This window comes from Pleurodeles waltl, chromosome 5, assembly GCF_031143425.1.
Source record: "Pleurodeles waltl isolate 20211129_DDA chromosome 5, aPleWal1.hap1.20221129, whole genome shotgun sequence".
Classification (NCBI taxonomy): Eukaryota; Metazoa; Chordata; class Amphibia; order Caudata; family Salamandridae; genus Pleurodeles; species Pleurodeles waltl.
Window position 1 is genome coordinate 1,033,110,445 of NC_090444.1, and position 17,527 is coordinate 1,033,127,971.

The window sequence follows — 17,527 nt, forward strand, 5'->3', positions numbered from 1 at the left end:
TTCTTAACACTTTCTAACAGATAGCAACCTTAAGAAACACTTAAGGCCTGGCAAAGAGAAGGAGAAATAGTATGTTATAATACACTGTATTAGGCACCACATCATGCTGCAAGATGACTGTCAGAATAGAAAGCTTCAAATCCCCCTCCCCAACTTTCTCAGCCCTTTGCCCAAAATGATATGTGGTCATCCAAGGACTGCTAATGCTCCTACATGAATGCGACCTGAAACAGCCCTTACCCAATTTCTTCTTCTTGACCCTTTAACACAGCTTTGAAAATGAAGCCTGGTGGTGTGACCGTGCCCCGTTTAGAGAGTCGTAAATAAGAGGAACAGTTCATGGCATGCGGTCTCGTGAGCACTGTTTATTGGAAGAGTCAGATTGACATGTTTGAATGAGTAAAGCTTGGCTACTTGTACCCATTTCACAGTCTAGTCAAGTGCTATATCTTTGTATTCATTGCTGCAGACTGCAAGCAGCATCGCCAGCCTGTTTGGGTCCAGAAAAACCCAAAGGAAAAAGACAATGGAGACTCCGGGTAATATACTGAACAGTCTAGGAGTGAGAGTGGTGGCAACATGCTTTTGTGGGATCTGCAATAAGCCAACTAGTCAGTGGAACAGCCCGATGGTAGCTGAGAACTAAGTCCATTGAGTACACACAACACTAAGACATGGGGGACTTAAAACTTGGCTACAGTGAACAGACTGGGTCTTATGTACCATAAATCATAGATGCCCCACTACCAACACTTACTTCTGTAGTTCCATAGTGAGAATGTTTCAACTAGTAGGGGATGAACAAGAGGACTAGTTGGCTCATTTTCTACAAAAGGAGGACTCAATTTCATAGCCACATTGATTCAGAGATTAAAAATAAGCACTATTGTATTTTATAGATGGTGCCAGATAACTAATCAGTGGACGTTAGTTTCTTCCATTTATTTCCTAACCTTTTACATTATGCTACAAATCTACTTTAGTAGCATAGTCAACTGTTTTTTTTTTAAAGAAATCATCTAGTAAAGATCTTATATCGAAACTTCTACAATAATTCTTACATTTTAAATGTAATTTTGGAAGCTTCAGAGTACTTTTTAAAACAAGGTAACTATTTTTTGTCAATTTTGTTTTAAAGATGTATACATTACCTACTGGTGGTTGGTCCACAGGAAAAGCATTTTTTGTTTGCCAAATAACTTTGGCGCTGTTTGATTAATCCTAATGAAATTTTCAAAACGAGTGTACCAGTCAATTCAGCTGCTGTTTGGAAAGCTTCAGGGTGATTCGTCAAGTGGAGGTGGAGGAAAAAGGGGGGAGGAAGACCCAAAAGCACACTAGAAATTCACACAGTTATGGTTTTACTTACCTCAAGAAACTATAACTCGCACCCTTGTCACACACTTCTAATTTCCCCACATAGTACATTAGTCATAACATCATCTATGACATCATTGATAGTATCAATGCAACATTTGCAATAAAATTATTGATGAGAAAACTGTGGATGGCGGAGGCGCGAGTTAGTGTTACCTTAGGGCACGAATTACAGTTTCTTGAGATTAGTATAACTGCTGAATTTCTATGGTTTTGTGCATATAAAATATGAACCTAACTATAACTTCCCTGTAATATTTCCTTTTTTAGTGAATTTCTAAGGCTTTATTAAATTATTTTTCCTAACGATAGGAAACATGTTTTTTGTTTTGCCATTAACTTTAGCTCCCTTTGACAAATCGTCACAAAAAAACCACAAAAAAAAACCCTAGGACGCCACTCACTTCAGCTGCGGTCTTGAAAGTTTCAGGGTGATTCATCAAGGGGGTGGAGTTTGTAGTTTTCCCATTAACTTGGTCTCCCTTTGACAAACTGTCACAAAATTAGAAAAAAAAAAAAACTAGGATGCCACTTACTTCAGCTGCTGTCTTGAAAGTTTTGGGGTGATTCATAAAGGGGGTTAGTGGGGGAGGGGTGCGGGGTCAGAATAAGAGGTTCCCAAAACACATTTTCACCATATAATTTCCCATAGGGATTTGAGACACCCCTACAGTCCGAACCACTGGAAGGATTTACACCAACTTTGGCAGAAAGCAAGCTCATGGTGCAGAAAGTCTTTTTTGGAATTTGGGGTAAATTTGTTAGTAGTTTTGGAGTTATTAAAGGAAAATTAACTTTGTATATCTAGGTTAGTGGATCCCTCTGTGGATCTGACAGATCTCATGCTGAGATCGAATTGGCTGCCAGCACTTCAACCCTGAAGTGCTGTCAGCCACCTTAGGACTCAGACTCAGCTGAGTCCCAAGGAACAACAACAACAACAACAAAAAAACCTAGACACCAGGGATATATATTTTTTTGTTTACTTTATGTTTTCATGTATGGGAAGCGACCCCTTAGGCAAAGGCCGCTCCCCTGAGGGGGCAAATTGTATTTAGGCCATTTCTGACCCCCTTGGAGGCAGTTTGGCCTATTTTTGTTAGAGCAATCTCCCCCCAAGGGAGGCAGAAACCACTAGACACCAGGGATATATTTTTTTATATACTTGCGCATAAGGGGAGCGGCCCCATGGGCAAGGGCTGCTCCCCAGGGGGGCAAAATATTTGTAGGCCGTGGGGGCAGAAACCCCTAGACACCCGGGATATATATATTTTTTGTTTACTTTATGTTTTTCTGTATGGGGAGCGACCCCTTAGGCAAGGGTCGCTGCCCTGGGGGGCAAATTCTATTTAGGTCATTTCTGCCCCCCTTGGGGGCAGATCGGCCTATTTTTGTTAGGCCAATCTGCCGCCAAGGGGGGCAGAAACCACTAGACACCAGGGATTTTTACTTTTTTGTGTCAATTTCACACAAGGGGAGAGACCCCTTAGGCAAGGGTCATTCCCCTGGGGGGGCAAATTTATTTTAAGTCATTTCTGCTACCCTTGGGGGCAGATCGGCCTATTTCGAATAGGCCTATCTGCCCCTCTGGGGGGGAGGAGGGAGAACCACTTAGGCACTAGGGACAGCTGTGTGTATGTGTGTGTTTTGTTTGGGGGGGCATCCCCTTAGGCAAGGGTTGTTCCCCATGGGGGCACATTACTGGTGGCCATATCTGCCACCCTTGGGGGCAGATCGGCATATTTTTTGAAGGCCCATCTGCCCCCAAGGGGGACAGAAAGCCCACCAGGGAAGATTTTTTTCCCCCCCAAAATAAGAGGGTGGGGTATGGCCGTAGAAAGTCTACTTGATGACAGGGAATTAAAAACAAAAAACATTGTGGGGTGGTGGCTACCAACCAGTATGGGCCTGGTTATGCCCCCACCCCAACTGATGGGGGTAACAGTCTTTCAGCTCTCTCCCCGCACACAAAAACATCTTATCCCACGGCAAGCAAGAGGACATTTGATTATTTGGGGTTTTGGTTTTACATTTGGGCCATGAGAGCTTGGCGAACTCTCAAAATCGTCCCACTTGGAATGGTGAGGGCTGCACTTTTTGGACTTTAGGACGCTACCATGTAGAAAAATCCACAAGACCTAGACACACCTGAAAGCGAAATATCTGGTTGATTCCACGGTGGTGTGCTTCACATGCACCCGCACCATTTTCTTACCCACAATGCCCTGCAAACCTCCAACTTTGCTGGAAATCGCAAATTTTTGTGACGGAACCTTCCAGAATTTGCAGGAATCTACAAAATGTCTACCACCCGGCATTGTTTCATCTATACAGATAAAAATTCTGCTGCACTTGTCAGACATGTTGTTGGCTCTTCCTTGTCACAGGTACTTGACTCACCTACGCAAGTAAGGTATCATTTTACTGGGAGACTGAGGGAAACGTTGGGTGGTAGGAAATTTGTCCCAGTGCGGTGATCCCACACAGAAATGTGGGATTTTTAAAAAAAATTTTTTAGCTAAATTTGAGGTTTGCTGAGGATTCTGGGTAAGAAAACACGGGGGGTCCACGCAAGTCACACCTCCCTGGACTCCCCCGGGTGTCTAGTTTTCAGAAATGTCTGGGTTTGGTAGTTTCCCTAGATGGCTGCTGAGCCCAGGACCAAAAACGCAGGTGCCCCCCCCCCAAAAAAAACAGGTAGTTTTGTATTTGATAATTTTGATGTGTCCAGATAGCGTTTTGGGGTATTTCCTTTCGCGGCACTAGGCCTACCCACACAAGTGAGATACCATATTTATCAGGAGACTTGGGGGATCGCTGGGTGGAAATTTGTGGCTCCTCTGGGATTCCAGAACTTTGTCACCGAAATGTGAGGAAAAAGTGTTTTTTTGGCCAAATTTTAAGGTTTGCAAAGGATTCTGGGTAACAGAACCTGGTGAGAACCCCACAGGTCACCCCATCTTGGATTCTCCTAGGTGTCTAGTTTTCAAAAATGCCCAGGTTTGGTAGGTTTCCCTAGGTGCTGGCTGAGTTAGAGGGCAAAATCGAAAGCTAGGCACTTTGCAAAAAAACACGTCAGATTTAAATGTAAAAATGTTGTGTCCATGTTGAATTTCCTGTCGCAAGCATTAGGCCTACCCACGCAAGTGAGGTATCATTTTTACTGGGAGACTTGGGGAACACAATAGCAAAACAAGCGTTATTTTTCCCCTTGTCTTTCTCTACATTTTTTCCTTCCAAATGTAAGACAGTGAGTAAAAAAAGATGTATATTTGAGAAATGCCCTGTAATTCACATGCTAGTATGGGCACCCCGCAATTCAGAGATGTGCAAATAATTACTGCTTCTCAACACCTTATCTTGTTCCCATTTTGGAAATACAAAGGTTTTCTTGATATCTATTTTTCACTCTTTATATTTCAGCAAATGAATTACTGTATACCAGGTATAGAATGTAAACCCATTACAAGGTACAGCTCATTTATTGGCTCTGGGTACCTAGGATTCTTGATGAACCTACAAGCCATATATATCCCCGCAACCAGAAGAGTCCAGCAGACTTAACGGTATATTGCTTTAAAAAAATCTGACATCGCTGGAAAAAGTTACGGAGTAAAATGTGGGGAAAAATGGCTGTTTCTTTCATCTCAATTTCAATATCTTTTATTTCAGCTGTTATTTCCTGTAGGAAACCCTTGTCTGAGCTACATAAATGACCCCTTGCTAAACTCTGAATTTTGTCTACTTTTCAGAAATGTTTAGCTTTCTGGGATCCAGTATTGGGTTCACACCAATTTCTGTCACTAACTGGAAGGAGGCTGAAAGCACAAAAAATAGTAAAAATGGGTTATGTCCCAGTAAAATGCCAAAATTGTGTTGAAAAATTGGGTTTTCTAATTCAAGTCTGCCTGATCCTGAAAGCTGGTGATTTCAGCACCACAAACCCTTTGTTAAAGCCAATTTCAGGGGGAAAAAAAAAACACAAGCCTTCTTCTGCTGCCCTTTTTTCCCCTATTTGTTTTTTTTAAAAACGAAATTTTTGCTGTACTTTGGCTAATTTCTTGGTCTCCTCCAGGGGAACCAACAAACTCTGGGTGCCCCTAGAATCTCTAGGATGTTGGAAAAAAAGGACGCAAATTTGGCGTGGGTGGCTTATGTGAACAAAAAGGTATGAGGGCCTAAGAGCAAACTGTCCCAAATCGCCAAAAAAAGGCTCAGCACAGGAGGGGAAAAGGCCTGGCAGCGAAGGGGTTAAAGGGATGTTATAGTTATGATCAGAATTTGCATGCACAAAACATAGAAATTCAGCTGTCATAGCTAGTTACTTCAAGTAACTTTAACTCGTGCCCTAAGGTAACTGTAACTCATGCCCTCGCCGTGCACTGCTAATTACACCACCTATTACATCAGAAATTGTATCTTCTATGACATAATTGAAAACCTTGCAATATTTGCAGTAAAATTATTCAACTGAAAGCTGTGCATGGCGGGGGCGCTACAGAAATGCTACAGAAGGTATTGCAGTGCTAGGAACTGGCAGACGTTACATGACACCGAAGGGGACACAACAGAAAAAAAAAATGAACATGAGATTAAGTCTTTAGTGTTTTATGCAACTGTTTGTGCCTTTCAACTGAAAGGACTGAATAGGATAGTTCATTCCAACGTTTAGGTCCCAGGATACAAAATGCTCTCCTCTAACTGCAAATTAGCTTAAAATCACGATCTTTATTAGGTTTAGCATGTCTCTCACCCAAGAGTCCTTGCTGGCACATTGCACAGCCACAGAACAAAAGGCTAGCCAGGTAGTTGAAATGGGCAGTGAACGCAAGATCTTTGGAGGAATGAATACACATTTGCAGCTTATAAGTTATTCGTATTACCATATTATACATCCTTTGCAGTTTGAGGTTTAGGACTCAAATGCGATATATATCCGACAGGTATAGCAAAAGCGCGAAAGGATAGATGTCCCCACAACTGAGTCATGAGAGACTGTCGGAATAGAAGGAAGAATGTTTTGCCACAGGAGCATATGCAGAGAGGTACAGAGCCATACCTTTTTGGGTCTGTGCATCACAAGTGATGTCTTAATCCAAGGTAACTCTCACATTCTTGGCCTAAGAGATACGATCATTTAGATGGTCAAGGCAGTCCGAGAAGAGGTTGCTGAACTGACATGATGGATCCCCTCCAAAGCTGAATGATGACCTTATTATTCATTTGTAGAGAACTGGAAGCTATCCTGTTTTTCCCTGCCAAGCACTCCTCTATCTGATGGAGTTAGTGGTAGGCTGGTCAAATCTCAGCACTAGTTGAGATTTATCCACGTAAAAGGGGACCCTGAAATCAAAGACCCTAATCATCTTCCCCATGAGCTACACATACAGGCTGATGAGAGGAAAAAAAACAGAATGCTGATCTCTGGAGAACCCCACAGTTAACATTCAACTCTGAGGAGAGAGAGGAATTTTATTCCACAGATGGAAACATGAGGTGCTTCGCCCAATTGGTAATTTTACATCTGCATCGGACACAGGAAAATGCAAACCTTGTGGGCAACGTTAAAGCCAAAATAGTTCCTCTCATTGCAATTCTCCATTTGACAGCCAGACATGTGTCTGGATGTAGGGAGTTTAATTATTTTAACAATCAATTTTCATTATCTACCTCTGAAGGTCAAAGCTTAAGTTAAAATCCTATACAAAACATATAAACCATAAACCCTAGGACATTGTCTCCCTAGATGAATTAGTCACAATAGCAGTAGGGTCCCCAATGGTGAGAAAAAACAGTTTCTTGCGAACACTCAAAAAATAGCTCAATCGAACACAGCGTTTCAAACATTCTCTAGACCTCAGACTGCTGCAAGTCCTATGAGTGGCTTTTAGACTAGCCACAGACCTCAAATTGTTCATTAAAGTTCCTAAAATTCACCTGCTTACGAACCCAACGTTAAAAGGTAAGATACAATTACTCAACCTTTATCTTTCAGTGACTTTAAAGCGTTCTCCTTGTTGTACTTTAGTTAGGTTGTCTTTTGTACACACACTAAAAAAAAAGTGTGCAAGGCTTACCAATTTGTTCTGTCAAGCACGGTCCCTTATACCATTCTGTAAGTTCGCTTAATTTACTCTTTGTGACTAGATTTTCACCTCCCAGGCCACTTGTAGGGATGAAAGCAACGTCCGTCTCCTACTTAGAAAGAAAAGAAAAAGTATTTTTAAGTGCCTGGTGGTAGCAGGTTGGATAATATATCACTAAATTGCATTAACTACATAGATAATCTACACATGAAAGTGTATTTAGTAACGATAAATATATGTTATGTTTTTTTTCGTTCGTGTACTTTTGTGACAAAAGATACACACCTCATGGGCTATCACCCCTGCGCCACAGATTTGTTAAGAAACCTCAATGTGACAGGGCACCAACTGTTTCAAGGGTTCGGGTGCTGCTTGGAGGAAGGATAGGATAGGCACCTGATGGGCATGGTCACAAACAGCTGGGGCAGATAGTGCACTCCAGGTTTGCAGAAGGCATCCAATGAAGCAGACCGCAAATTATAAACGCCTGATGAAATGTTAACCAGCGTCATAGAAATATACTGCACGTAGGTTACCTGAGAGAGATCAAGTTCTGTATGAAGCAATTAGACAAACGAAGATAATATTCAACCATACCAAGCACATGTATTCCTCTTCCCCCGCCCCATCTTATTTTTTTATTATTATCTGAATGTCTGTTTTCTGGATACCCGAGGTCATGCCCCCCTAATTTCAAAATAAGAGTCAGGTAACTTGTAAAATATCATTTTAGCAAGTGATGTTGCTACACGATTAAAGACTTGGATTAGAAGAAGGAACCAAGGTAGCATTAACGATTTGCCTCACCTAGCAAATCTGCAAATTAATTGATCTCATCTGAAATGTAATGCTGCTTTGGTAGCTAATTAATTTTGTTTCCTTCTTTTATATTTCGTTTATTGTCGAGCCTAGAATCTGAAAGCAGTCTCAAATGTTTTGAAAAACTAATCAATCCAAAATTATTCTTTTGTTCTTAAAAGAACACGTACATAATAAAAGAACGTAGACGGTCACAGAGGGCCATAACGATTTCCGATGAGTTGCGAAGACCTCACAATTCTATCTTAAAACTGGGAGAACACCAGTATTTGCAGAAACATTACTAAACCTTTATTATATAAACTAAAAAGCAGAGTTAACTAAAAGTATAGGCCCAGTGCAGCTCAACCTACTAAGCCAGTAACACTTCTCGCATACTCTTTACAAAATATAATTGGCTTTAATAGGGAGCTAGAAGCGTTACAAAAAAATATTTAAGAATTCAAATTACATTGATTATTCTGTATTATTCAAAAACCCTAAAAAAGTACATAAAATATGATTCTCCTAAAGTCCTTACATAATCTATAACAAAATCCACATAAAAATGATGAATCCTACTTATTGTGAATCATACTCTACTTCTCAGAGTGATCCATTTCCTTCATAGATGTTATCAAAGGATAAGTAAAATTATTCCCAACATAAAACAATGAAATGTAAAACAGTTTTGTCCTGTGATGGGCCCATCATGTCTGTGTAGCATACACCAACCTCATGGAGGAGCACCAAGCTGTCAGGATAACATCAACAACCTTTGGAGAGAGATCAAATGGAATCACCTCCCATCGTTCAATCTCCATGCATGGAAGGGGAAGGTTGTTCAGACCCGGGTGAAAGAAACTGCCCTGCTCCTGAGACAGAAGATACTCAGAAAGCTTTATCGGAGGAAAGAGGCTCATGCTCAGGAGTTCCATATACCACAGTCTCCTTGTCTAATCCGGAGCCACTAGGATGATTTAAGCCCAGTCACTCGTGATCTTTTTTATGAAACTCCCATTGCTGAAAGATCCCCTGCACCACCTTCGCATACAGTTGAGTTTTTGCAACCTGGCATTAAGAGATCCACCTGTTGGTGCACAACCACAGAAATGCACTGGTAAGTCAGCCACATCCAGAGGTGTAGAGATTCTTAGCACAGGATCCCATCCTGCATTTGCAGTGGTGTTGTCTTTGAAAACCTGAACCCACCTTTGACAGTGGGCAAGAAGGCCTTCAACCTATTAACAGAAAGTGCTCTCCTTCAAGCAAGGTTATAAGATTAGCAGTTATTTCTCATGTACCTTTAGTTCTGAGAGGATTTTCAGCAGTAATATGTACTACACTTGCACACCTATCCTTAGTTCAAAAATATCTAATTTATCAGGAACTCACTACAAATTTTACTTCATTCTGGCATGAATCTCAACATACTCTTACATTTTTAGCATGGAATTTCTCACAACAATTCGTATTTCGAGACACCCCCAAAATCACAATTCACAGAAGCATCACAATAATAATACACAATATTTTTAAATAAATGATAAAAACAAATCATCAATATAATTAACAGGGATGTCAACACAGCCTTTTGGCAGGTTCACCCCCATCTTCTTCAGGACATATATAATTATTAAAAATGTATTGCACACACAAGTTCTCAGCATATAATCTCCATGTGTTGAGTTATGTGGCTTGAAAACATTTTTAGACTCTTTACTTAGTCCAATTCCCTTTGGACCTCTGTTCTTTAATTTCATAACCTCATCTTTAAACTGCTAATCCAACTTTGCCACTTAAACTAATTACAAAGTCCAGATCTCCCTTTTTAAAATATACAAGTCATCCCCCCTAAGGTAGGCCTATCAAGTCAAAAGTAGGATGCTGTATATTAAAAAGTAGGACATGTTTTTTCATATGTCCTACCAGTAAAAAGCCCAAATTTGCATTTTTTGTTTTACTGTGGTAAAGATAGTATCCCCATTGGTGAGGGCAGGGCAGGGTTACACGCTGACAACTCAGCCATGCTAAAATCTGAATGGGACTACTGAAGTTAGTAATTCAAGGTATCAAACGTATTGTTGCATTAAATAGGACTTGAAGCCCAAGTCAAATTTAATGTAGCCTTTGAGTAAAAGGCAGAGGTTTTCCAGTAGTGATTTGCAGATGCTGGTCACTAGACATCCTTCTACCCTCTTTTGGAGACATAACGCTCCCAGGAAAGGACACAATAGAGGTCTGCCACTGGAAAATGTGTTCTCTCTCTCTCTCCCTGGCAGAAAGCCAGACAGCATGTGAGCCCAAAGGGCAAGTTTCAAAGGGGAAGCCATATTTGGAAAGCAAACAGTGGGCACACAAGCGGGCTGCTCTTTTGTTCTGGTAGACAGGCTGGAATCGGGGACAGACATGGGAAAAATGTTTTAAAACCTGTTTTTCCATGGGTGAGTAGTCCTCGCTTCACCTCTAAGGGTGGGATACCAAGCGCCAACCACCAAGAGAGGGATTCTGCCACCTTGGGAGTGGGCAGAATGTTGCACTCTGGGATAGCTATATGCCACACATTGCAGGAAGTCATCATCAAGCAGGATGGGACCAGGTAGCTCTCTCCACATCCCCCAAGGGCATGTTGTGGGCATAAAAGTGGCACCCCTGGCACACAGACCTCAGATCATGTCTGGACTGGATAGAGGAATGAAGGACTGCCCTGTGTACCCTGGACCTGGCAGAGAGAGGCTGCACCAAAGACTGGACTGCACCTGGGCAAAAAAAAGAGGTCTGTGACCGTATACCCTGCTCGAGGAAAAGTGTTGCCGACCGGGCCTCAGACAGAAGAGGTGAACACAGAGTCATTTGTCTGACTTCCTGCTATAGCTCCAGGGTTACAAAAGCTAAAGAAGCCGCTTTGGCAAAGTTGTTTGCCATTACTGCTAATTTGCTGTGGACTGCCGAAGTGCAGCCCTGGAGACCGAACTGCGACAATAAAAAGTTGCACCTCGGTCTGTTGGACCCAGGAGAGTCATAAAAGTGCAGGTTGGTCGCCAATGATGGACAATAGCTGCAGTTAAAGGGAACCGCTGGTTTCGCTTTGACTGGAGACCAGTGACAGCTGTTTTTTGGCTGGACTTCAAGAGACAGACCACTGAGGCTAAAGTTGCACTGCCATGTTCATGGACAGAAGTGTGGCCCCAGTCAACCGGATCAACATCCTCAGCATCCTTTATACCTTGCATCAGAGCCACTCCATTGATACCTATGGTAATTTGAATTTAAATGAATGAACTGGATTGGAGACTGTTTTGACTGCAGGGCAACTGTTCTACTAAGCCTTACTGGCCCCTCCAGAGTTGGTCACCCAAAGCAGGCGAGTAAACAAACACAATCTTATAAAGTTTTAAAAGTAACTGCTAACCGCAGTAGTTGCAAAAGCTTGTTTGTATTCTCAGTGAAAAGCTGCGATTTACGATTTACTTAAAAATGTATATCTTCGGACCCACTGGTGGATTTTGCTCGTTTTGATGTCCACAAATAGGATCTGTTTCTATAAATTGATATTGGAATTCCTTTGTGGGGTTTTTCTTTCTTGCTTGGGTACCTCTAAATGCTTTGTACTTGTTCCTTTCTTAAAGCCTGACTGCCCAAAGCCACAGCTACTCAGGTTTGAGCTAAGGTTTTACAAATGAGCCTTACTGGACCCAAGATATGGTTATGAGTTTATTACACAGTGAGGTAGCACAGCCACACCATATAATACACTGCATTTCCTCACAGAATCCTATTGGATATCCTGGTGCTGCATCCACTTGGACATCAGATACCACTGCTAAGGGCCACGTGCCACCAGGCATGTTACACCAGCAGGATGAAGCAGCCCAAGAGTCCCGGTAGCCTCAGTCATCCTTGCAGAAATCCAAGTCAAGCCTGAAATATTCGTATCATAGCCCAAATGTCCTGGATTCTCCGCTCTAGGGAAAGGGCACCAATCTGCAACACAGTTAGAATGGCTCCAATGAACAGGAGAGTCTGTGAAGGAGTCAAGTGTGACTTCAGAGTCCTAATAATATTAGAACGTTCCCTGTCATATTGATGTGGTCTACCACTGTCTGGAGTGAGCCTGTCTTCAAGAGCCAGTTGTCGAGGTAAGGGAGATAAAAACCTAATAAGGTGTGGTGCAACCACCACCATCACTTTTGTGAACACCCAAGAGGCACTAGTGGGTCCAAAAGAGAGCACCACAAACTGAAAATGCTCCAGGACTAATGTACTCTGCAGGTAATGACAAACCTTCTAACATCATTAGGATTCATTAGCAACATGCCAAAGTCACCTACAGGTTAACACTACCATCCAGTCTTCAGGATTCAAGGCAGAGAGAACCAATGCGAGCATCTTGAATTTGTCTTTTTGCAGAAAGGGGTTGAGAGGGCAAAGGACCAAGATATGACTGAGATTTATGTCCTTCTTCTGCAAAAGGAAGTAACAATAAAAGTACCAAGTTCCTCCTTACAAGTTCAGAAAACTCCCTATGGCCCCTTTGACCAGAAGGGAATGCAATACATGCTGCAAAACAAACATGTGATCCTCCATCTTCAGTTCAGAGGGAGGAGGGGGGTGTAGAGGAATACAAAGAAATTAGGGTATAGTCCATAGACCAATTTGTAGGACTCATCCGTCTGACTTAAAAGCTTGTGACCCTCTGACAAAATGGTGGATTCAGCCTCCTACCGAGTGGATGTGTGTTGGAAATGATGCACAAAAGGGTTTCTGTGGAGGCTGGGGACTGATCTGCATGGTGTCCTCTATAGCCTGGGTGCGGTCTCTGGAAGATGTGGCCTTGACTCCGAAAGGACTGAGAAAGTTGCTGGTTTGGTGGCAGGGTCGGATTTGGACACTACAGTATTGGAAACCCCAGATGTATCCTCAAAATGGACAAAGATTGTTGGGGAAACGGTCTACCAGGTGTATATTTAAAAAAAAAAAACAGAGCGAGCTGTAGCCTGACTTTGATTCACTGCAGGCCTGGTTCTGCTTTTTCACCAAAGAGGCAAGTGCCATCAAATGGCACATCTATTGCGAATGCCTGGAAATCCCTGTAGCCCTCATCAAGGCATGGTGCCGCAGCATCACACTTGTGCAAATAGCCTGACCCACAAAAATCTGTTGTGTCCAGGCCAGAGTGGATAACAAATTGTGCCTCATCTCATCCATTCTGAATAGTCTGGGATAAAGACGCCTGGAACTCCTCTGGGTCTACCAGTAAAATCTGACCAGCCAGGTCTCAAAGACTGGGTGCAGTGGCATAGAGGGCAGCTGGCATTTACTGAGCGAAGGTAGGGGCAAGGAGACAAAAGAAAACATGCATTTCCAAGTGTTTCCATCTGTTTCGAATCAAGGTCAGGGGGAGGTCAGAGGGAAAGCATTAGGGTCAATCCTACTGGTGGACTCCTGAAACACCAAGCCGGTGTAGGGTGCCGAGTGAGATAGTCATGGTTTCCTAGAGTTGGTTTGCGGCTATGAGTGACCCATCTATTGACCGGGGGCCAGAACATAGTTTCTCCATGTGCCAAAGAGAATGCTTTTAAGGGCATCATTAAAGGGCAGGACAGGTTCAGTAAGAGCCTAGCCTGGCCGAATGAGCTGTATGAGGACATTAGCCTTATCATTTTAGTGCACAGCTACAGCTCAAGGAACTCTGTAGCAAGTCTGATCACAACTGCAAAAGATGCACTCTCCTCCGCGGCAGGACGAGGGAGAGAGACTAGAGAAGTGTTGAACCCAAAAGCATCCTGTACAACTTCATACCAATGTTGGTTGTCATGAAGATTCTGATCTGAAATGCTGATGCAGTGTACATGCAGGGCAGTCTGATAAAGGGTGTGTGTCAGAATCAGAATGATGTCCTATAAGCTAGGCACCTGAGGGGTTTGGTGCTTTCATCTCTGAGTCTAAGACCACAACAGGGAGCTCTTCCTCCAGTGTTCGCGCTGATATGTAAGATACCGGCACAGGAATTGGTGACAGGAGAGAAGTGCTGCAGAAGCGGGTTCACGAGGAAGAGATGTAATTGAGAGCAAACCCATTGCTGGACGTCTGACTGGATGCCCCTGTGGATCCTTGGAGGCCTGAAGGCGCACGAGAGGGAACTGGAAGTGTGCAGAAAATATGCAGCATTCTCTCCTTAAAGGCCTCAATTCGCTGCAATGTTGCTGATGGACCTGGAAATTCTGCTTGTATCGGGACCAGACTCTGAATCGCTTCTTAGGAGTTTGGGAGTTAGACCAGGTGTCATGTTCACACCCCCTTGCACTTTCACAGGAGCCTGACAGTAGCAGAAGGGGCCGATTACCACGTGGATTTCTTATGCTTCTTCTTGGACTTTTCTCTTGACTGTGACCACAATGAAGATCTGTTGCAGGAACGACTTTGGTAGAGGTAACAGACCTTCATTTCAACCTCCACCTGTCATGTTTGGCAACTTAGAGCTTTGCAATCCTGTATGGACTTCGGGTTCATCTGTGCGCAGTCATCACAGCCATCTGTTTGCAACAGTCCCTATACATTTTAAACCCTGTTGTTTTAGGAAGGGGACATTTCCTTTGCATATCAGCAACATTTCAAAAAATAAAGTTGAGCAAATCTTGTCATAGTGAAATAATGAGCTCTAGGTGAAATAGCAGAACTCCGGGAGAAATAGTAGAGCTTCTGGTCTGCTTCTTAAAGCGCAGAAAGAATGAGACATCGGCGTGCATGGGTGGCACTTACATGCTGCTCTGCTAATCATTTCCAGAATGGAATAAGGTTGATGCAAAGCCGCACGACGCCAACTACAGGTGCACAGGAGTAATGATTTGGAATTTTCAGTTTCTGGGTTCCGGCTGGGAAATATTCAGAAGAGTACAGCTGACAAAAAATCGTTACTTGAACAGCAAGTCACTCCTTCAGTGCATAGACCTGCTTTCTAGCTAGTAAACTAGTGGCATACCTTTGTTAAAAAAAAAAAGGGGGGAATATTAGTAAAGTTCCCACCTGAGATATCCTAGGTTGTGCGCTCTAAAAAATAAAAAAAGATGAGTTTGTTTACGTAATTCACATGTGACATTTCTGCACCATAATGTGAGAAGTAGCTCTTGTTACAATGAAACCCTTCTGGAGAACGGATACAGCAAAAAAACAAACAAGGAGGTCTGTGGGGAATCTTTGGTGATTAGGATGACAAGCCCCAATTTGGTACCTCAGAGATTAAAAGAATGTAAACTTTATGGGTGCTCTTAAAAAACTTAGAGGTATGTAGCTTGAGGTCAGGCCGTCCCAATGAGCAAAAAACAAAAAGAAAAACCACGATGGGAACATGATCACACTAGAGTCCTAAGAAATGGATTAAAAATACATGCTGTAGTTAAAAAAAAAAAAACATATTAACCCAACTGTTGTTTACTTTTTAGACTGCCGGTGTGAGATCAAGGATTAAAGTGAAAAAAAGTGTGATGATTCAGTTTTCTTTTCAGATGCAAAAATAGTTCATCTACTGCAATGAAAACACTTTATAGGAGCAGAATTCTATGCCCAATAGCAATTAGTGAGAGAGTAATTATCCTCTGAAGCTCAGTTTATGTATTTTTTTTTTTTTTTTTTTAACAGTGGTAACAAAAGCTCTGGCAGGCAATTGTGAGGCCTAAAGACTGCATTCATATGTTTACCACCCAGATTACTAAATTAATGCACTGACTAAAGCCTGACAGGAGGTGCAGTGCACCGCTTGTTTGCTCTAGAGAATAAGAAATGTCTCACAAACAAGAACCTAAAGATGGATGTGTGGAATTATGTAATTAATACTCAAGTATGTAAAATCACACAGAACAACTGTATTTGTCAATAAGTTTCTACAATTTCAGGAAGCCCTTACAGAGATTAGGGGAGTATGAATTTGATCATATCTGGCATTGTTATCAGAAGCAAGAAGCATAAGGATTTTTATTTGTTCACAATTTTCCAATGAAAGGAGAGATTTTGAATACACCAATAAAATGGGGACTACTACCTTTTCAAAGGCCCAACACCAATGTCAACCCTTCCCACAACTTCTCAGTTACCCGAACCGTATTCAATGCCTACCATTCATACCCCATACACCAGGGTCAAATCCACCCTCCATCAGATGTAAGGGAGAGCATTCCTGAGTAATACCCACTGCTCCTGCATCTCTTCACAGCCAAACAATTCTGAGCTCCTGATTTAATGAGCGTAGTATCATCAACCTCTTAGGGCACATGAGCTCTCTGTTCTCCACATTCTATGTCAGCACCTGAGGCTCCAATTATGCTTCTCTTTCTATGCTTTTAGTTTCAGCAGCCAATACGAATGAAGTTTTTATAAATACTGCATTTCCCATCAAACCATAGTAACCACATTACTGACCATAGAGCATGGCCCTTTAAAACCTGAGTATGCAAAAACCACTTCCACTTTCTTTGCTGCTCCACAGCCAGTTAAACACACCCTCCGTTATTTTAATCTCTGTAGCGATAATTTGCTGTAGCAATATTTTAATGTAACCACACTGTAGCACTTTATTTTTGTGGGCGTGAATGCTAATTTCTGTTAATGTGGGCAAATTTGCGCTTGTAATCTCTAGATTCTTCTCTTCCCCCTTAACGAAGCAGCATGCCATTCGGCGACTGTTGTGGAGCGGGAGCGTGGGGGGAAAAGTTACTGTGACTGTAACTGATGCTAGCAACCTGCTCCTCAGATTAAGTCTCTGCAAATGTCCAGCATGTACTTAAGAGCCTTGAAGAGAGAAACAGTTTTCGGTCAGATTGTCATTTTCAGTGCAGTGATTCACCAAACGAAGGGTAGCATATGAGACCACAGCTCAGTACACTTGCTTTGACGTACCATAAAAGGTTAAAGATGTTCAACCGGATGCAGCTGGAGTGAGCTATATATCCTGGTATTTAACAACCACTGCTGAACAATGGACGGGCATCTAATTCACTATTTCCTGCACCCGGTTCAAAACGTCGGAAAACAAATCCTGTATTCGTAGCAGAGACCAAAATGTCATCAGCCTATACTGCAAGTTTAAACTCCTACCAGCCTAATGGAATCCCACTGATCTCAGGGATACTCCAAATTCTGTGTGTCAGGGATTCTAAAGGAAGCGATGAGATGCCAATTCTGTCTGGTCCCTTTATCAATTACCACCACCCTAGGGAGGTTCTTTGACCTCCTATCCTTACCAGATAGCACTGACCAAGGATAAGACCCAA

The 17,527-nt window shown here is 42.4% G+C and overlaps 1 protein-coding gene across 1 annotated transcript in view; it reads right to left on the reverse strand.

Moving 5' to 3' along the window:
- The window catches only part of HBS1L (HBS1 like translational GTPase), a 414,125-nt gene that overhangs the window by 31,666 nt on the left and 364,932 nt on the right, over positions 1-17,527 (reverse strand). The window contains exon 10 of the mRNA XM_069235198.1: positions 7,455-7,572. Within this exon, the coding sequence (XP_069091299.1) occupies positions 7,455-7,572 (118 nt within the window). The remainder of the gene's footprint in view (positions 1-7,454; positions 7,573-17,527) is intronic.